Here is a 20736-nt window from a genome sequence, read left to right on the forward strand (position 1 = left end):
CACAGCTGCATGTAAAAGTCCTTCATTCAAAATTGTACTTCAAACTACAATGGTCTGATTCTACATAAGGAGCATTATAGTTCTGGTACTTTTAAGTATATTTTGATGCTAATACATTTCTACTTATTCCTACTTGTGGTATTGGAGTATTTTTAGACTGTAGTAATTCTACCTGTAGAATCACATCCGCTGAACTCATAGAGAACTTGGACAAATTGACCGAACCTTTTATTTCCAAATTTGTCACAACAACACATTCATAAGGCCACCGACTCACTGCACATTCTGGTTGGAATCAGATAACAGGAAACAAAGACATCCAAAAATATGTTTCTTCAATATAGAATCATATAAAACTGCTTTTTCCTCCATTTTCTAAGTGAGTAGATGAAGAAGTTTGTCAGGACACAATCACTGAAATATTCACATGACTGCAACATCAATGCAACAATGAATCAAGGATCTGGTACAAACATGATGTCGTGGTTTTCAAAATAAAAGCACAAGTTGCTGATAATGTATCTGTGCAAGTGATGACTGAGGAACACTGTTCTTTAAATACAACACAAAAAAGGTATACAGTTATGGTTCAAATCTTCTCAGATAGCCTGTTATACTGCAGGCTGGACAGGTAGACTTTCAGGTGGATTGTGGCTGAAATGCCCCTTTAAGTCACCACATTTCATCAAAGAAGCCCAAAAAGCAGTACAACAGTACAGAGCACCAGAGGGAGGTTACAGTATGTCTGAAAGACTGCAAAAAAAAACTGCAGTAACAGCCTGTGATCAGCTGTCCAACTACAAATATAAAACTTACCATTCAGCTTTAAATACCAAAACCACCAACGCTAAACACCTGCACAGGTTACAAAGTCAAAGTAGTGCCTCAGTAAGTCCTTCAGTTCTTCAGGAGCAGCAGGAATGTTTTCAATTCTTTCAAATGAAACCAAAGTCTGAATGTCATGAGAGCAGGAATTCAGCAGAATGACCGACATGTTGTCAAGTTTTAAACATTTAAATGTCTCTGCAGCCGTCTCACGATGAAACGCAACACATTATCTTTAAGGCAAGAAACTGAAAACCTGTGTTACAGTGACGGCAGCACCGGAAATGAACCGTGAAACTGTTTTTAATTGTGTTTATTTGTTGCACACTGAAACACACTTCTACGAGTGCGTTTTAATGTCAGAGTTCAGCTGGAATAAAATGAGCTATGAAACTGCCTCGTTCACTAGTTTTACACTTTGTGCTCAAACGATTGGTCGATTAATCAATGAAATCAATCGACAACAATTTGAATGTAGGTTTTGGACTGTTGGACTCTGGGGTCTAAATGAGTAGTGAAAAAAATAAGAGATTAACATACAATGAATCTGATAGTGAAAATCATAAAATTATTCAGAGACATTCCCATGGCTGTTTTCTATGTGCACAGATTTCAGGATTTGTTCGAACACGTTAACTCTCCCTTAAACATCTGTGAGTGTACGAGGAGATTACGGGCAAGGCTGTAAATCAATGATTAGGACTCCTTCATGGCAATATTGGATTATATGATTGGAATATTGGACATTTATATGTTATTAGCATCACTGTGATGAAGTACTTTGATTTATCAGGTATTTGATTGACTGCATTAGCCAAAAACAAATGGTCCTGTTTGAGTGTGTTATGCTTTAATTAATCATTAATCGTGATATAAAATTATAAGCCCCCCCCCCCAGTGGTTAATATAACTGCCATGTTTGCCTCACAGAGAAGTGCATGTGTATTTTGACAGGAATATAATTTCTGCTTTGACCAAGAGAAACTGAAACTCAACAACAGCTGCTCAAAACAACAGAGGTGTGAAGGAACATGAGGGTTCAGTCCTCTTCAGTCCTCTCGAAGGCTCAGCAGTAAATCCAGGAGTCCCTGCCTCCTCAAACAGCTTCCTGAGAACTCGTCCCCACACTTTGAAAGTAAAAGTCGACATGGCAGTGAAGCAGGAATCTCTGTGGCGTCCTTCGTTCTGCCCGGCTCAGGCGTAGAAGATGAGCTCGGGGATCTGGCCCCCCTGCACTCCGGTGCCATTGGTGCTGTCCGAGGAGCACTGGAACTGGAAGGTCACTTTCCCGCACTGCACCTCTGTCATGCCTTCCTGGCCGAAGTAGCTGAGCTCGTTGCCATCCAGCACCACGCTGGCGGTGTAGAAGGTGTCAGGCTCGATCTGCACTGGGTAGTCGAACCACACGGGGAAGGTGCTGCTGGAGCCGTCTGAGAAGTACTTGATGATCCTCTGCGCCATCGGCACGCCCTGGCGCTTCAGCTCGATCTTGGCGCTGTACTCGGCCGAACCGCAGCTGGAGCCGTACAGGCCGAAGCCGGCGATGAAGACGCGCCTGTCCACGGCAAACTGAATGCTGTCGCAGCGCCCTCTGTACCGCCACTGGTTGCTCCTGTAGGCGCAGGACTGGAAGCGGTGGCAGCGCTGCGGTGACAGGCCTTTACGAGGTTTGGTGCAGAACAACAGTTCAGGCTTGTTGGCGGCGGTGTACCACAGAAAGATGTCGTTGGTCTCGTTGAGCGTGAGTACACCGGACTGCGCTGCTCCGTTGGCGAAGTCCTCCAGTGCCATGGTGGGGATGCGGATCAGGTAGATGGCCTTCCCCAACACCAGGCGCTTGTTCTCAATAGTCGGCATCAGGTCTTGCCGTTGACACTCAGCCTCGGCCCAATTCAGCGCCGCCTCGAACACCACCATCTCTTTGGCGTTAAGCGTCTCCCGCCGCAGGATGCTTTCCAGCGTCTGGGTGTCGATGTCGCAGAAACCTTCGGAGCGCAGAGCGAGCTCAGCCTGAGCGTCGATCACCTCCCAGCAGCGCTGCGTCAGGTCGGGCTCCTCGAACAGGCAGCTCTGAGACAGCAGCACGCAGGCGTTCTTGGCACTCAGGCTGGTCTCTAGGAAGTTGACACAGGCCCGGGCCAGATGAGGCACGATGTATTTTTTGGCGGCGTAGAGGGTAGCGAGCACGGTGTCAGCACACAGGTCGATCTCATCACAGTAGATATACCTGGGAAGGTAAAGGGCGGGATCATTTGACAAAGATCCTTCACTGAAACAATTTTTCACATATTTTTTGCTCATTTTAGGGTGCTGTCAGCAAAGCTAAATGCTGACAGTCCATAAACACTGAATGAATCAGAGTCCAACATACTTCAACATGGCCAGGAACGAAGGAGGCTCCACGTCAGGGATCCGGATTTCATCCTGATCCTCGGCCAGTTCTCCATAAAACATAGCGTGGAACACCGAGCTGCCGACAGCCAGGACGTACTGCCAGAGCAGAGCAACACCATGAGACAACGGATACAAATGTGATGCCTGTGACCATGTAACATAATGCTGTGACCTCCATCTTATTTGTTTTTAAGTTAATCTTGATTTTACTCCAGTTTCCATGAACCACAAGACTCCACACACAGCTGCACCTTTCAAATGCACTTGAGTTACACTTCGCAGAAAACCAAACAATGTTTTCCTGCAGATCATTTTCAACTCTGATCCCAGATCTGCAGCACGTGGGGGGTTTTACCTTATGACCTGGAACTCGCTGTGTCCCGCCAGGCGGCCCAACCACAAAGTGAACGTCTGCCATCATCTCATTGTTGAACATGACTGAATTCCTTCAAGGACACAGAATTAGGAAACATTTTGTTGAAAACAAAACAAAGGAAAACAAAATAAACAAAAAATATGCACATTCAGTACATCAAATTCAAGGTCCTGAATGGAATGCAAAGCAACAGAACTGGCATGTTTTGGGGAACAAAACTCATGATGTCCTTGTCCTGCAGAATTCCTGCTGACATCTAATGTTTTAATTCAGCAATAAATCTTTTCACTATTTAACTTGTGTATCTGAAAAGCTCTGACATTGTTAAAAAGTCCTGAGACAAACTTGACTTTTTGGAATATATGCTATAAAATAAGACTGAATTGACTCATTGCTTTTATGTTGAAACAGGCCAAGAAAACAACGCTTCTTCATTCTTTGTAAAGGTGGAAATCAAGAATCACTTGAATCATGGGCGGCACGGTGGGGCAGCAGGTAGTGCGCGTGCCTCACAGCAAGAAGGTTATCGGTTTGATCCCTGGGCGGGGCCTTTCTGTGTGAAGTTTGCATGTTCTCAGTAACTCTGTAGTTTGTTCTTTTTTTTTTAATAACCAGTGATCACGTCACCATTACAGCTCTGTAATGTTACAGTGATGCTTCTGATGGTCTTCAGGTCACTCTTGATTTCAGGACTCCAGTCAAGTTTGTCGATGTGGAATCTATTTTAGATACTTTGTATAATATTGAGTAGATAAGTAGTATAGTACTACACTGCATCATATCATATCATATCATATCATATCATATCATATCATATCATATCATAGTGTATCTTTATGTAAAAAGTAACTCTTAAGTATAATTATCAAATAAATGCAGTGGAGTAAAAAAACAAAACAAATTGTGTTTGAGATGTAGTGGAGTACAAGAATAAAGTAGCATAGAATGGAAATACTCAATTAAAGTACAAGTATGTATATATATAACCATCACAGCTGAGGTGATGGTGAGTAATCTGGAAACTTCAAACACAGAAAAGTAGAGTCGCTACTCTCAGTAAAGCTTTGAATACTTAATATACGTACTGATGTTTACATTGCTCAACTGTTTTGGGTACAGTACAGGAGAAATTCAACAAGACAGACGACACGTCAGCATCCTGAACCAGTGTCTGTACAGGCCTGGAACAGGACGGCTGTCAGTGCTGCATCTTTATTAAAGCTGAGTCTGTCTAACTGGCTGAGAGGATGACCTCTCCTCATCAGCCTCGGAGGGTCAAACAGCTCATCACTATCTGGAGCCACGGGGGCTCAGACTGACCTCTCTCGGATGGTCGGGTACAGGCCCTGCCAGTTGCAGCAGCCCTGTGCAGTGGTGGTGTTGTTGTTGGTCAGGTTCTGCTGCTGGTACTGTTGGATGGAGGTGGTGCTGCTCGCTGAGGCGGAGGGGACCAGCTTCTTGGTGGGGAACAGCTCTGCAGCCATTATCTTCCAGTCAGACTGCAGGCCGGGTCATGGCAGATCCGGGGCCGGACTGAACTGCTGCTTCCGCTGCTCATGGAAGTCTCGCCAGTAGAGTCTGGAGAGCACTGCCGAGAAATAGATTTCGTATTCACACACGGAAAAGAGCAGCCAAACCTGATTTAAAATCTGTTAATTTACGATCTTATAGAGCCAACTTAACGTTAGCCGAGCTAACAGCTAGCCAAATACTGCCATTTACGCAAATCGATTCGCTCAACGTTACATCAGTTAAACCTTACAAGACTTAAATATCTTAGCAATGAGCTAATATGCAGCCAAAACACTGGAATGACACTGGAGAAATAAAAAGTTAACTGGTCAATGTCCAAATCCCGGAGGTATCTCTTCAGTCTTAACTTTAGCATATTTATGCTAGTTAGTTAGCTGACTAACTAAAAGGTCATTTTGCGAGTCAATTTCTCGGTCAGCGTGACAATATCTGGTGAATAAATCAGTTTCCACTTACTTTGCCGTTATGCAGACGTATTTTTGATCATATCTTGACACCACATTAGGCAATTTTGGAGTTGTTTTACAGACTGGCCGCTCAGCTTTGTTTACAGCATCTAGCTAGCTTCTTCTGCCAATGTTGACAGCAGGATTAACTCATTAATGGCGCACTGCTGCCACCTGGAGGCCAGAAATTATAATGACAATTGTTGCTGAAAATTTTTATAAATTTGATCTATTTTTTTAAATACAGTGCTGGAAAAATACTTACAAACACTTGACTTTTTCCATTTTATCAGCATAGATAAATTTCAATATTCAAAAGTTTAAGAAATATTAGTAATAGAAAGTAGTCGAAATATTCACAGTATTTCAGAAGCAAAAGGTTCCTATTCAGATAAATGGGATCTCTTTTACTCTGAACATATCAAATAAGGACAGATATTTGTCCATGTTGTGCAAGTATTATTGATCAAGACACAAACGTATGTGTTTGATGTTAAATGCATATTAAGGGTATGCTTTCTTTGAAGTCATGTCATTCGTGTTTCTTACTCAGCCTTGTGAAAACTCTAATAGAGCATCACATTTCATGAGCTCACCAGATGCCTTGCATGTAAAATGTACAACCAGCTGAATGTGTTCAACAGTGCTGAGTAAAAAGAGCAATATTTCCTGTTAATCAATATGATTCCATATTGATAAAGTTATATGACAATACTTTATCTCACAAACTTTAAATTTAGGTTTAAACTGCTTAAACTTGAATTTTTGGATATTTACTTTGTTGCATGTATTTTCCTCATGGCTGTTAGCAGCAAACAACATGTAAACACCTTTTCCCCTTTGAATTCTAACTGTATCATCTTTATTGATGAGATGCCCTCATAAGATCATTTAGGTGTTTTTTCCATTAATGCAAAATGTTTTATTGTTTGTTTTTTTTACCGTCCACGCTGTAAAAAGTGTCCATGTTGGTTTTTGAATGAACAAACTCATCAGCATCCTGATATACAGCATATTCCTTTATTGTTGTTACTGATAAATCTTCACTCTCCCATTTTGGAAAAAAAAAAAGAACAACAATGAAAAAGAAAACAACACCTGTTTGTACTTCATGTACAGCCAGATTAGCATCTACAGTATAATCTCTCTTTAATAGTTTCACTGTACACATTAAAGGACAACAATAATTTACAGGCAAACTGGACCTGACAACAGTTTTCATTCAGGTTTCAGTTTGAAGGTTCAGCTTTTGGCCACTGAAGACAACATAATATAAACCTGGAAACAGTTTGACTGACACAGTTCAGCTGCTTACATCACTACTGGCTAGTGTTACTGCTGATGTAGCGTAAGTGACGTCCAACAGTTGTCTATAATCTGCTTCATTGCTTTTAAAATCAAAGTGGAAAAGGAGATTAAAGTATTGGCAAAGACACAGCTTCTATTGCTCTGAAATAAAATAGACAGATGTGAATGGAGTCTGGTTTTATTCAGCTTTATTGACTCTTTCTTGTCAGATCATTCAATGAAACTGAGCAAAAACCATTTATTTAACTTTACTTTATTTAATTTGACCTTCACTCAGGCTGCCATTAACTGTAACTTACAGCAGTGTCGTACAGTAAATCATGTATCATGTTTCTGCAACGCTGGGATGAGCAGCAAGCACCAGACCCCATTCAAAATCATCACAAATCTGTTTCTGTCTCTTAAAGCACTGTTCTCATGTGATTTTGCTCGTTTCCTGCAGCTCTGTCATGTTTCTGTCACTCTTCATCGGTGTTTCCCAACCTTTGCTTTACCTTGTGAGCCTTTAAAGTGACTCTGTGCCTTCTCACCGGCTGCAGTTCAACCAAAGAGTCATATTTCCCTCTTTCTCAAACTCTTTCCTTTAAAGTAGTTTCTTGAGGCCTGAAGAGGTGAAACTCTCCACTGTTTCACAACAGAAACGCAAAGATTACACAAAAGTCAGAGGAAATAAATGTGGTGAATAAAGAACATTAGTGTTGGTTGAAAGCTTCAGTACGTCCACAGTAAGTCAGCTGAATTTGGAAAAAAATAAGCATTCTGTTTAATTCCTGCTTTGTCTCTGAGTACAGGTATAACTTGGTATCACGGTTCTGCAGAGGCAGGCAGGCAGGCAGGCAGGCAGGCACGCACGCACGCACGCACGCACGCACGCACCTCTGAAGTGTTGCCCCTGTGAGTCCATCAAGCTGATTGGTTGCTCCAACTTCTGGGAAGCAGGTTGGATTAAAGTCAAGATGAAATGGTACTTTTGGAAAACAGTGACGTTAGACTGATCAGAGGCTGCGAGGCAGTAAATCTTAATGTAAGAAGGTAAATTTCTTTATGGAAACAAGCTGGGGCACCTCTGCGGACGTATCAGCTGGCTTAGTGCGAACATTTGCTTATTCTAGAGAAGAACGATGTGACGGATGAAGCTGAACTGATTCTCTAGAAGTTTCCTTCGAGGATCTGAAGTAAACACTTTGCATACTGAACTTAAAAAAAAAGCTGAATGTGTGAACAAAGTGACAGAATTGAGGTTAAACTCTTCATCACATTGTTTGTTTCTGAGCTTCACCTCAGCTTGAGCTGAGGAACAACCAGACTCCAGTCATTTTCTGCATAATTTTACAGAACAGCTTAAACTGCAGCCACGAACTCACTGTGTTTACTTTTCACATAAATAATGCTTGATCTTTCGCTTCACCTAGAAGTCAGTAAACGATTTGTTGACTTTCACTTTGCGGTTACAATTTCCCTTAATTACACCAGCTTTATAAATAGATCTGCTTTAATACTTAAAAACTGTACACATCTCTTTACCCTTTTTACACCATAAAAGAAAAGCAACCCAGAGTCCCAGAAGTTTCCCACCATGGCAGGAGCACAGCTGCATTTAGAGATAGTTTGGTAAAAAGCGAAAACAAAGTGTTATGTAGTGCTGAGAGGTAAAGTCACATATACGTACTTCTTACAACACCAGCAGAACCCCAAAGGAATACACTTCACTTTTCAAGTAAAACAGAGAATACGTCTTTAAAAAAAATATCTACCTGTATCTTACAAGTCTGTCACCAAACACCAAGAGTCCTTTAAAAAACTAGTAATCGCTCCAAATAATAATTACACAAAATACAATATTTTCAGGCAGTCAGCATACAAAGCATGTACAAATCTAAGGGGAGCTTGTGTGCAGTTTGGGACTGAAACACGTGTTACTTAAAGTGTTATTTTTACAACAAAATGAGCTAATTAGCATTAGCAACAACGACTGTCGGGTTCAGGAGGAAGCATCTCGTCGTCTCGGTTGAATCTTTTGGCTTTAATTTGGCGCTTTTAAAGTAGTCATAAGTGATTCCTGTGATGAAAGTAAAACAGGAGAATGAGAAAAGCTTCACTGCAGGTTTTCTCTCGCTGCAGTTTGTCAGAACCTTTCAACGATAAACACACAATAAAAAGCAGCAGGTTTTCAAATCGAGCCTCGTTATCACAATGTTGATCAAAACTACTGAGTCAGAAGAGATTCCAGCCAAAACATTTTACACCCCGTGAGGAAGAAAACACATTTCAACCTGAAACTGGTCGGCCGAGAATTCAAACCTGAAATCATTTCACACGTTTCGAGGTGAGATTTGACTTTGGAGAGAAGCTCTTCATCTGATCTACAAATACCAACGTGTCACATGACAGCAGACGTGTTTACAGGTGGAGGCTCAGTACAGTATATTACAGTTAGCATGAACAAGTCACAGCACACTGAAGGGTTTCATTTCAAACTGAAGACAGGAAGAAGAAGCTCCTGTGCAGAGTTCACGTACGAGGCTGAAGACAGATAATAAGTGCGTTTGTGCGTTTCCGGTGCTCAGGTGTGAATGTGGAACACAAACGAACCCGTGCTGACGTTACACGAAGTGCCGCAGCAGCACGCCATCTCCAAACTTAAAGAACACCTCAGCCAGAGAGTTCGAGCATCCAGCTGCTTCCTGCAGCTCTGCTACACCCAGACTCACCTGAGACGTCTTAATGATCTTGAACGTCTCTCACGGTTGATGTGTTGATCACACTGCTGCTGCCAGAACTCACCGATGTGCTGCCACGACACACGTTCTGTTTCTGTGTTGGTACAGCTGTCGCACGGCTGCTCGATGCGCAAAAACAAAAGAACAATTCTCTGAATCAAAGACTGTTTCTGGAACTCAGCGTCCTCATACAAGATCAACAATTCAGTTTATAATGATTAATCGTTCTGAATCAGGACCTTCAGTATTTGGATCCTGAAAAATAAAGTGAGCAAAATTCAGTCGTCTGCAGCTGTTACTTCAACGTGTCAGATACATATTTCATAACACTGCAAATCTGCTGTTTTTTATCTTTATTGCCACGACGCTCTGAGCATCTCTGGCACAAACACTTCTTTCGGGAAGAGTTAAGCTCTATTTTACTGTCATTTAGACAAATATGATATCAGACCGGAATCAGCAGATACGGAATCAGAGCTGCAGAATGGAAACACAGTAAGAAACACACAGCCTCCCCCTCCAAAGAAGAAGAAGAAGAAGAAGAAGAAGAAGAAGAAGAAGAAGAAGAAGAAGAAGAAGAAGAAGAAGACATCAATCTAAAACCTTGGCATTTTGAAATGAAACTCTTCAGAAGTGATCCGACCTGCTGACAGAGTCTCTGTCACCACGACTGTCCACCCAGCACAAGTGTCCTTGAGCAAGGCACTGACTCCAGACCAGCTCAGGGTCATGACCTCTGACCTCTGACCTCTGACCTCCTGCGTGGACGTTAACAGGATAAAACTTCGTCCTCGTCTCCTAAATCAGACTGATTTAGTCGTCTTCAGGCTGCTGCCACAACTTTTCAGAGCAGGAAATAATAAAATCACTTCCAGTGACTTTCAAATCAAAACTCCTGAGCAGAGTCGCAGGTCCTCGCATGACTCCTCATCATGCTGGATTTGGTCTCTGTCTTCACTTGTTGGATTAACTCTGAACCTTGTTTTAAAAACCGGGTCGTTACTTTACTGATTTTGCTGCGAATACGTCTTCGGATCGACACTGAAAAGGATTTATGTTGTGAAGAAAAAAGGCACATTATCACGATCAATACTTCAAAGCAACCGGCTGCTCTCTGGAGTGTTTGGGGTTAGTGTTGGTGGACTTTCACTTGTTAAAGAACAAGAAAGAAAAAAAGGATTCCAGCTTTAGTTAATGTACCGAAAGGTCTGGATTTTATTTTTTGCCTCTTCCTGTTTCACTCCTCGTCTCATCTGGAGGTTTGTTTATTTCGGGACCCGGGCCAGCCTAAGTCCGAGGGGGGTGGGTGGGACGAATATGTGACAAATCTTAAAGGAGCAGTCCGGCTCTGTGTCACCTTCAGCTTTCCTCATCCAGACTCCGCGGTGGAGACGAGCTCCACCCTTCCCATCTTTGCTCGTCCTCTGAGCTCGACAGTCGGCTGCCGGCGCCGTCGGGTCATACGAAGACCTTGGCGAGCGCGTCGGCCCCGGCGCTGCCGATGTAGCACTTGGTGGGGTGGAACGCCACGTCGTGGATCGACTCCTCGAACTTCTTGCGGTGAGCTGTGAACTCCTGGATGCAGGTCTTGCTCTCCATATTCCACAGGCGGATCGAGCAGTCGTGACCTGGCAGGAAGACAGAGAAGAGCCAATGGGGATCAAGCTCTATCAGGTTTACATGTTTCACATACGCCTGAACATTTCTGCGTGAACCTGAACCTAAATACAAATTCCAGAAATAAAAACCGAACACTGAATACACAAATAATCTGAGATGAACGAGGCTCAAACCAGACTTCATCACTGCTTACAGTCGTGTAGTTAGACCCTTAATTAATACTGATAATTGATCTCGCTAAGAGAGTATTGCCATGTAGTGATTCACGACTGAAACACATTAAAAACAAATGAAACACTTCATCTTTTTATTTGTGAGCATCAACACTTACTTCCAGACATGAGGTACAGGCCGTTTGGATCCACAGCGAGACTCGTGACAGAGTCCAGGTGGGCGACCATCGAGTGGATCAGTTTACCTTCGATTCAGAACAGAATAAAAATAAATAAGTGTTTGATCCAGTTTTATTTTTCTGATGAAGAGAAAATATCACATCTGGAAAATCACAATAAATCAGTCCTCTGTCCACAGAAGAGTAAAAAACACGGTGTTGAAAGTTGATATGCAGTGGTGGAACGTGAGTCCATGCTGTAGCACAAATTTGAGGTACTTGTACTTCACTTGAATACTTCCATTCACTGCAGTTTCATATTTCTACTCCACTACATCTCAGAGGCAAATACTGTACATTTTACTCCACTACATTTGTCTGAAAGCTTTAGTTACAGTTACTTTTCAGACTGCAGCATTTCATGCCCTTCCTGTCCAGTGAAAACCTCGTATCTCCAGATGTGTTGAGTGTGGTAAACTGAAAGATGAAGTTTTCCTTTATCGGTTGAGGATAAATAAACTCTTTAAAATCCTCTTGGATCAGCTGGAAAATGCATCGTCACAAAGCTGAAAGCAGGCCGGTTCATCATTACTATGGAAACACGTGCTGCGTAGTAGTAGTTTTTTAAATGATGTCACAACATGAACTGTGGTTTTGGAAAAGATGTCTGACCTCGTGACCTGGAGTCACGAATTCTGACAGCATTAATATCACATTCAGACGAATCCTTTGCTGAATAACTGTTATCTTTATAATTTAGCAAAACCACAGACTTAAAGATCAACGTCCAGTTTGTAACTCAGTTTCTGTCATAAATTTAAAGTCTCCCGAAGCCCAAACTGAGATAACCCTGATGACGTCACTATGATGTCATCAGGGTTATTCTCTCAGACTTGACAAAAGTCCTGCAGAGCCACAGAAGACATCAAACTGTTTCCCAGGCTGAGAGGGATTATTCATGACAGAATCTGACATGTGGTTCAGGTCCTCTGCAGCGGCTGAGCGGTGCTGGTGTGTCACCTGTGTTATTATCAAAGAACTGGATGTGTCGGTCCTCCTGAGCTGTGATGGTGATTGGCAGCGTGGGATGACTCAGCACTTTGTTGATCTTGCAGGGAGCCTCTGTGTGGGGGCGGACGAGAGAAGGACGACATCAGCTTTTAATACCGACAACCTTGATTTCACCAGGACTGAAAGCACTGAGAGAGAAGGTTCCTCTCACAGGGACTAAAGGAAACACTTCAGGCTTCAACAAGCTGCAGAACATGTTAACGTTTAAAGATCTATGTCTTCAGTGGATACCGGTGAGGTCAGAGCCGCAGACAGGAAATCAGACAGTATTGAGAGAAGCACTAACATGTTGTTCGTTTGAAGCTTCTTATGGGATTTTCTGGACAACAAGAAAAATACAGAATTAATAAAAAATCAACCCTTATCCTTTAATATGGAGATAACAGATGATTGTAGAAAAAGAACATGATCTTCTGTGTGATCACGTCTTGAATTACAACCCATTCGAGAGCTTTGCACTTAACTAAACACAGAATGAAATTCACAACATCTGGACTTTAAATATGGACATTTGTATCAGTTGGTGCTCCTGTAAGTCCGTGGTCTAATTATCTGGCCCGTTTTCAGCCTCAGATGGAGCCTTAACAAGTACCAAACTTTCCTTCCCTGGTCACCTCTGTTTGGATCTGTGACTGGTCAGCTGGTTTACCTGGCGGCCCGGCAGACTCCAGCTGCAGGAGGAGCTGCTGCGTCTCCATGTTGAAGAGTCCGATGTGGCCGGTGGTGAAGGACGTCACCATGTAAGCCGGCTCGCTGCTCACCAGGTCCACTGAGGTCGGCACACCCAGCTCTGACAGACACAGACAACAGAGACCCGTCAGGTGGAAGCTGTCAACAGGTGAACCGTGGAAATGCAGCCATGACAGACACTGAGATGAGCCATGAGTGTGCTGCCATGTGAGGCCGCTTTACAGTACAGCTTTGCATGTTAACAGCTGGATGCAAACATGTTGAACTTCTGTATTTTAACATGTTAGTATACCTAATATGTGTGTTTAGCATTTGAACTTGTTAATGCACTTAATGCTACCCTGCTTGTATTTAGCACTGTGCACAGTTAGCATGTTAGCACACTACGCTAACAGAAATGTAATAGCAGCGCTAAGCCCAAGTTGACTTCAGTCAGGAGTAGATCTGAAGTGATCAGTCCATTAATCCATTAGTCAATTGACTGAAAATTAATGAATTATAAACTGCATATCTTTGGGTTTCAGACTGCTGGTTAGACAAAACAATCTGACTGAATATGTCAACCTGGACTAAACAAACAATCAATCGATTTATGGAGAAAATAATGAGCAGATTTATCCAGAATGAAAGAAACATTCATTGCAGTCCTTATGACTCACCCCCTCTCTCGTTGAAAACAGCGAGGGACGGCGAGGTGTCGGCGGCGTTCCACAGCCGTACCGTTCCATCACCCGAGCAGGAGAGGAGGCGATGGTGGGCCGAACTGTAGACCAGACCCCACACTGAGTCTGTGTGACCGCACAGCGCTCCCCTCAGGACAGTGGGCTCTGCCACAACCATGAAATACAGAGACAAGAGTGACCAAACATGGAGGCATCAAAAATATATTTTCTGCAACAGCTTTCATGCAACTACAGTATTGCGGGAATGTACCATATGAGTCGTAGGGGTCGATGTTGGGGTTAGGGGTGTTCCAGCTCTGAATGGTACCGTCCATCCCCCCACTGAAGCACTGCTCACCACTGGAGCTCATGGTGACGCAAAGCACAGCGCCACTGTGACGGGAGGCAGAGAGTTTCTACTTTACTAACATCAACCTCATGTAGGTTTATTATACACAGAAACCCAATTTCATTATAGTTATAAACCAAAATATCCAAACGTGTCTCTTTGCTCAGACTTATATCACATGAAAGTTCTTCAAAGCCTTAAAATGAGACTTTTAAGGGTTCACATTGAAATAATGTGAAAATTTTGTTCAGACTTCTAGGATTATCAGCAGATTTTGTATATATTCTGGTCCTCAGGTGAACCTGAGGTCTAAACATTGTTTTTCTATAAGTAAGATATCAGAATGTGTAATTGGGAGTATCACATTCATTTGCTTGTAGGATCAAAGATAAACTGTGTAAAGTCAAATTCGGGCATTACTGATCTATCTTCAAAAAGGTAAACAGGACATCACCTGTGAGCTCTGAATGTGTAGATGGGCTCCACATCTAAAGCGGCACATCTGGAAGATTAAAGAACAGTTTGTATTAGTAGCAAATTAAAGCAGGTGCAGATCAGAAAACTCTTCTGACTAAAAGATGATCAAACACATTATTAGAAAAATAGAAATAAAGGCCTGTCTCTAATGGCAGTTTCTGCAGCTGAGGTAAATTAATGAATATTAAAAGTGAGGTTTTAAACTCTTACTTCTTGGCAGGTGCCGTCTTCTGGAGGTTCCACAGTTTGAGGGTGTGATCCTCGGAGGCCGTGACCAGGACCGGCTCCACCGGGTGGAAGGCCAGACTCCGGACCGAGTCGAAGTGGCTCCGCAGGGTGAACTTTGGGTTCCAGGTCTTCCTCAGAGCATCTTTGTTATTGGTGATCTGAGGGAGGAAGGTGTCTCATTTACAATCCAAAGTGGTGATGCCGCTTTACTCTTATTTGAAGCAGAATTACACAACTCTGCGTACTGATGGACACCGAAAAGCTGAAATATATATAGAAAAAAAGAACAAACAGAGCTTTTCAATGTGATTTGTAAAGCAGGAGGCGTCGCCTGAAACGATCCAGCTGCAGTATTTTCTGCTTCAAATCCATCGTAAACCATCAGACTGCCAGTTTGTGTTACTCACGTCGTACGCCAGGCTGTCAGCCTCGTTGGCCACAGTCAGTCCAGCCAGTTCTCCCAGTCCAAGCTCGTTAGAAACCGCCTCGTCCACTCGGCCCAGGATGAACGACTTCCCTGATGATGGCAGGAACGTCATCGCCTCTACGGAGACAAAACAGGCATCTGGCTTTAGATAAACCTGTCTGTGTGATCCATGTTTAAGTGAAAATAAGTTGCAGGTTACCGTCTTCAGGCCGCCCCACTTCATGCTCATTGAGTCTGGGGACACTGGGGCGAGAGGGGGGCGTCATGGGGGGCTGCATGGAGGGAAGCTCCTCAGCATCCCGCAGGTTAGCCAGCATGTCCTGGAGCTTAGACCTGTTGGGTCCTGAAGGCGGAGGAGGAGGAGGATGAGGAGGAGAGAGTGACAGCAAGAGGAGAATAACGAGAAGACAGGAGACAAAAATCAGAGGAGGAAACAAAAACATGGAGTCAGGAGAGGGGGCAATGTAAAGACAGAGTTTAGGAGAGAGAGATGAAAAGTAGACATTAGCAAAAGGAAAGCAAAATAAGTGTTCATAAGAGTTCATATCATTAGAGAAAAAAAATAATGAAATCAGCTTGAAGGATGGAAATAAACCAGCACATGGATGCAGCAGCTCTGAAGAGGATCGAAGAGAAAAGATGAAGGCAAGTAAAACCCGACAAAGACAGTGACAGGAAACACAGAAATAAGAAGAATCTCTGCGTGAGAAACATGAAACAGCTGCTGTTTGATCTGCACAATTCATCAATGACGTGAAGAAACAAACAGGGATATTAGAGATGAACTGATATTATTACTGGGTATTATCATGATTCATCAAGACCAGAAACCTGCATGACTGCAACATTATGGGAACAACATAATCCATTTAAAGTCAATTACTGCTTTTACACAGAGCAGGATGACAGGTCTCTGTGGTGGAGATAAATGGATTTAAACTCAGTTGGTTCAGTAATGGATTAGAGGGAACCATCAGGCTTGTATTTGATAATGCCAAAATAGACAGAAAGTTTAAAGTCAGAGCATTCCTTTAGGACTTTTGGGAAGGTGCAAATATAGACAATAGAGAGAAGAGATAATGAAGACAATGAAAAAGAACAGAGGAAAATGTAAGTCAGAGCAAAGGAGATGAAACAAAAAAAGGCCACAGAGACACAGACGAGAGGAGACGTCCAACACTGATCAGCTTTAACGCGAAACCTCTGACAGACAGACAGAAACGAGACACTGAGACGCAGCAGAGGGACAGCAGGTTGGCAGATTTTCCGCTCAACAGGCAGGTGGATGATTAAAGTCGACGGACACGGCTGTAGGGTTGGTCAGGTAGAACATATACACTGAGGTCCTGAGGCTGTAGCATGTAGACACATCAATGCTACACACAAGAAGAAACAAGTAACAAAGTAATGTAGGCACTTATAGATATTAGCAATTAAAAGCTAAGATGCTAAAAAGCTAATTCAAAAACAGACTGGGCAGCTACAGACAACAGATAAGAAGATACAGACAAGAGGAGGACACGTCAGTCGCTGCTTGTTGTTGTCGGATTTATTTTTATTGTCCTCATTTCATTAGCTCTGCAGCGTTTGCGCCTACATGTAATAATGCAGCACGCGCTCCATTTTCAGGTCTACAAACAGGCACAGTAAAGGTATCGCCTACATGTAATTCATTTATATCTTAACTGTGTGAGACTGTAAGTCAGAGGGTGGAAATGAGCTCCACTTAATAACTGATTCATCAAACTACTCGTTGTTGTTTACAAATCTGGCATCACTGCAGGACCTCAGAAGGATGGACAGACGGAATATGTGTCTCTGCATTCGACCAAAGACGATCTGTCAGAGAGGGGACTGTTGGTATTGACTGTTGTGTAGTCTGTATTGTTCCTGTTTGTATTGATTTTGGTTTTGTTTGTATTGTTCTTGTTTGTATTGATTGTTGTATTGTTTGTACTGCTTTCCTGTATTGACTGTCGTATTGTTTGTCAGTCAAAAGACATGACGTTAACTGACTGCACAACCCTGCATGCAAGTAATTTGACTTATTTAAAAGTATTTTAAGGAACAAAATGTGACTAAATGTGAACTAACTGTCTGGCTTTCCAGAGACTGATGAACGTCCAAGTAAAATGCCAATTAAAATAGCAGTTACGCCCTTACAGACTGAAAGGAGAGAAAACACAAAAACAAAGAGGCAAAGGAACAAAAACAAAAGTGAGGAGAGAGGATGGACTACAGGCCTGGTACAGGACTTACTCTTTACCCCCTTCTTGCCCTTGCGTTCCTTCCTGTACTGTTCCTTGAGCTGGGCTATCAGTCCCTGGTCCACGTCCCAGGCCAGTTCACCCAGAGGAGACTGCTCTTCCTTCTCTACAGGCCAGCAGGAGGAGGGGGAGGAGGAGGAGGAAGGTGGGGTAGAAACCTGTTGTAAGTGTCTGGATGGACTACAGTACATATCCACCATTACTTTGACAAACCTACGGAGGCAGACAGGATGAGGAGGGAGGAGGTCGAGAGGGAACGTTCTTCTCTTTTTTAACAACCTGCTTCTGGTTCTTTTGAAGTCTGGGCCACAATTTCTTTCAGTTTTGGTGCAACAGCTGGTGTTGCAGAGACTCGGCTTCACAAATGAGCGCACAAGGCATCACACACACACAAACATCTAAACTGCTGACTGGATAATGTGAACACTGGTGTTGGCAATATAGACCGAGCTAATGCTGCATTAAATACAAAATTAACTGTGCTTACTCACTTTATTTCCGAAAGGGAGATGAAAAGAGCAATATCAATTTCATGCCTGTGTGGTAAGTACGAAGCCAGAGTCAGGATGTTGTTTGCCTAGCTTAGCATAAAGAGTGGAAACAGCTAGCCTAGCTTTCGATGTGCAGGGAGGTGTATTTTTGAACTTTGGACAAACCAGATTAGCCGTTTCTGGACCAGAGCGTTATTTCATTACATTTCAATTTTCCTTTCTTAAACCCTGTGCAGCTAAACAGATGCCAAAAGTACAAAAATAAGACCAAATACTGGATGAAAGAATGAAAATAACTACACTGAGTGTGTGTACTGTACACACTATAACAGATTATCCTACTCTAATAAATACCATGTGATGACTAATATGAACATGTGTACGGAGTTCTTCATGAAGAATTTTTGACTCTGCTGAGAACAAACAACAGCAACAATAAACAAGGGGAACATCAACACAACATGTCCAAATTCTATTCGTATGTCAAACAAGCAAACACGAAACATAAGAGAGGCACATGAAATCCATGTGACTTAACGGGTTAACGTAGAAACACAGATGAACACGAAACAGGGTGAGATACGGCAAACAAATACATGAGAATGAAACAGCTGCAATAAACTCTGTTGGTTCTCTGCAGGTCTGAAATGTTGATGCTGGGGAGCAACACATTGTCAAGAAGCCACAAAACACTTTAACGGTGAAGCAAACAACAATTCACAAAAATGATCATGAGTCTCATGAGGGAAGGTTTTTAAAGTCTGCAGCAGAGCCGTAAAATCCACAAAGGTTCCACAAATCAATTCCTTCACTTATGTTAAAGTCGTGAAACCACAACAAGGACACGTCACTGCAGAGCTGCAGCCGGTTCAGCAGCTTCAGGCCAACATTGCCACCTACAGGCAAAGAGAGGAGCAGCAGCTCTTATACCTAATGATACCACGATGCTTGCACCACCTACAGGCAAGACTTAAAGTGCAGAAATCATTTAGATAACTGGCGTTTATCTGGAAAATAGTTATTCGTTCTGGACAGGTCACTATTGATAAAGACAATTAAAAGTCAAGCTTTATTTTACTTGCCTGTAATTTTCTAATAATGTCATCATAGTTTTCTCTAAGCTGTCCTGGAAGAGATATAGAATTAGGTGATAATTACTGAGGAAACTTCTTCCACTAACAAAAAAACAAGAAGAAAATTTCTGATGTCGGCAGTTCGTTTCATCACTTTGGTCCAGACTATTTTAGCATGCTAAAATTAGCATTTAGCTCAAAGCGTAGAGCTGACGGAGCTGTTTGTATAGCTGTAGACTCTCAGCCCTGCTTTGTGTCCAGCTGCCCTGCAGTACACTGACTTAAAGACTTTGGTTCTACAAGCAAGTCGCTGTAATTACTTCACTAAAAATATATCCATCGAATACTGTCTCTGTTTACTTTTAATTAGAGGCAGATTACAGAGCTTTTTTCAGGAAGCTTCTTGGAAATTATTATTGATTGCATTATATTTTACCCATTAAACACTTCAGCTACCACCTGAATTGAGTCTCTGTTGCAGTATTTCCACTAGAGGTGACTGTATTTTATTTTTTATCATTTTGTTTTTGCTAACAAAATGATAGAAAACAGGCATAACTGCAGCTGTGCCGCTCACCGCCTGCAGGTGGCACTATTGTTAAACCTGCAGCAGCTGTTCCTTTCGTAGACATCTGCAAGTCTAAACTGCTGCTGCTGTTATTCTCCTCTGCTGTATGTGGTGTAAGTCGGCAGGTGTAGAAGTGGTAGAGAATCAAAAGTAAAAGCAATAACTGTCATGAAATTAAAAAGTGGAGAGGCAGATTTTGCTGCTTTCACCTCAGGACAGAAAACAAATGCCTTCACATTCTCTTGACAACTGAAGCGATGATAAAAATAAAGTGCAGATGGTCAAAGGGCACATGAGCAGATCCAAAGATGAGACATGCAATCGCTGAGGGGGCAGTCTGCGGGACAGAGCGCTGCCATGATAACTGCAGGCTGAGACAAAGAAAGGATCTCATCATGGCTCCCGGCAGCTCGGGGCGAATGATGTGTCAGGTTGTGGAGGTGGCGTGGGTTCAAGAAGAAAGACTTCAGAGTCAGAAATGAGAAATCTGTTTCATAACGCAGCAACGCACAACCAAACAGAGGCTATTTAACTGCCCTTTGTTATGTGTTCAGCTGGTTTTATTATCACCGACTGTGAAGGGAAACACCTGCAACGCCACGACTGTTTCACAGCTCCAAATGAAAAGATTTGGCTTTTGAAAACAGAAATCTATAAAAAGTGAAAGTGAATTTTTCCTCTTTTCAGGCTCCAACCCTTCAACAACAAGTGTGCACTGCATTGAGTCAGCACTCCTTTACAACTATCTGCACTGTTGAGTCACAAACTGCGTGGGGACGCTTTTTGTCATTGGCCGAATGACACTGATTGCGTTGCTAAGTAACTGCGGAAAAGGGAAGATTTCGTGTAAAGTGCGGGGGCGGCCAGGTCACCAGCTGGG

The 20736-nt window shown here is 42.7% G+C and overlaps 2 protein-coding genes across 3 annotated transcripts in view; both read right to left on the reverse strand.

Moving 5' to 3' along the window:
• Nucleotides 1-215: 215 nt before the first annotated feature.
• btbd3a (BTB (POZ) domain containing 3a) lies at nucleotides 216-5712 on the reverse strand. Its single transcript, XM_070984434.1, has 5 exons — nucleotides 5585-5712; nucleotides 4916-5183; nucleotides 3575-3665; nucleotides 3197-3315; nucleotides 216-3052 (listed from the first exon to the last, which is right to left on the reverse strand). The coding sequence occupies exons 2-5, from the start codon at nucleotides 5077-5079 to the stop codon at nucleotides 2020-2022; spliced, it is 1407 nt and encodes a 468-aa protein (XP_070840535.1). The 5' UTR covers nucleotides 5080-5183; nucleotides 5585-5712; the 3' UTR covers nucleotides 216-2019.
• An 868-nt stretch (nucleotides 5713-6580) lies between these two features.
• The window catches only part of strn (striatin, calmodulin binding protein), a 47122-nt gene continuing 32966 nt past the window's right edge, over nucleotides 6581-20736 (reverse strand). Inside the window, exons 8-18 of one of the 2 annotated variants that reach the window (XM_070984327.1) lie at nucleotides 17717-17830; nucleotides 15657-15800; nucleotides 15438-15574; nucleotides 15013-15188; nucleotides 14780-14827; nucleotides 14248-14369; nucleotides 13974-14141; nucleotides 13274-13414; nucleotides 12574-12675; nucleotides 11554-11640; nucleotides 6581-11230 (exon numbers count right to left, since the gene is read on the reverse strand). In XM_070984327.1, coding sequence (XP_070840428.1) covers nucleotides 11061-11230; nucleotides 11554-11640; nucleotides 12574-12675; nucleotides 13274-13414; nucleotides 13974-14141; nucleotides 14248-14369; nucleotides 14780-14827; nucleotides 15013-15188; nucleotides 15438-15574; nucleotides 15657-15800; nucleotides 17717-17830 — 1409 coding nt within the window. In that variant the 3' untranslated portion in view covers nucleotides 6581-11060. The remainder of the gene's footprint in view (nucleotides 11231-11553; nucleotides 11641-12573; nucleotides 12676-13273; nucleotides 13415-13973; nucleotides 14142-14247; nucleotides 14370-14779; nucleotides 14828-15012; nucleotides 15189-15437; nucleotides 15575-15656; nucleotides 15801-17716; nucleotides 17831-20736) is intronic. The other variant, XM_070984336.1, reaches the window with a different exon arrangement.

The sequence above is a fragment of the Chaetodon trifascialis genome, chromosome 2, assembly GCF_039877785.1.
Source record: "Chaetodon trifascialis isolate fChaTrf1 chromosome 2, fChaTrf1.hap1, whole genome shotgun sequence".
Taxonomy (NCBI): Eukaryota; Metazoa; Chordata; class Actinopteri; order Chaetodontiformes; family Chaetodontidae; genus Chaetodon; species Chaetodon trifascialis.

Excerpts from the sequence above, each read along its gene's own strand:
- btbd3a (XM_070984434.1), bottom strand. The coding sequence starts at position 5,079 with ATGGCTGCAGAGCTGTTCCCCACCAAGAAGCTGGTCCCCTCCGCCTCA. Across the intron at positions 3,666-4,915 it reads TACCCGACCATCCGAGAGAG|GAATTCAGTCATGTTCAACA; the intron begins GTCAGTCTGAGC and ends GTGTCCTTGAAG. Across the intron at positions 3,053-3,196 it reads TCGTTCCTGGCCATGTTGAA|GTATATCTACTGTGATGAGA; the intron begins GTATGTTGGACT and ends TTACCTTCCCAG.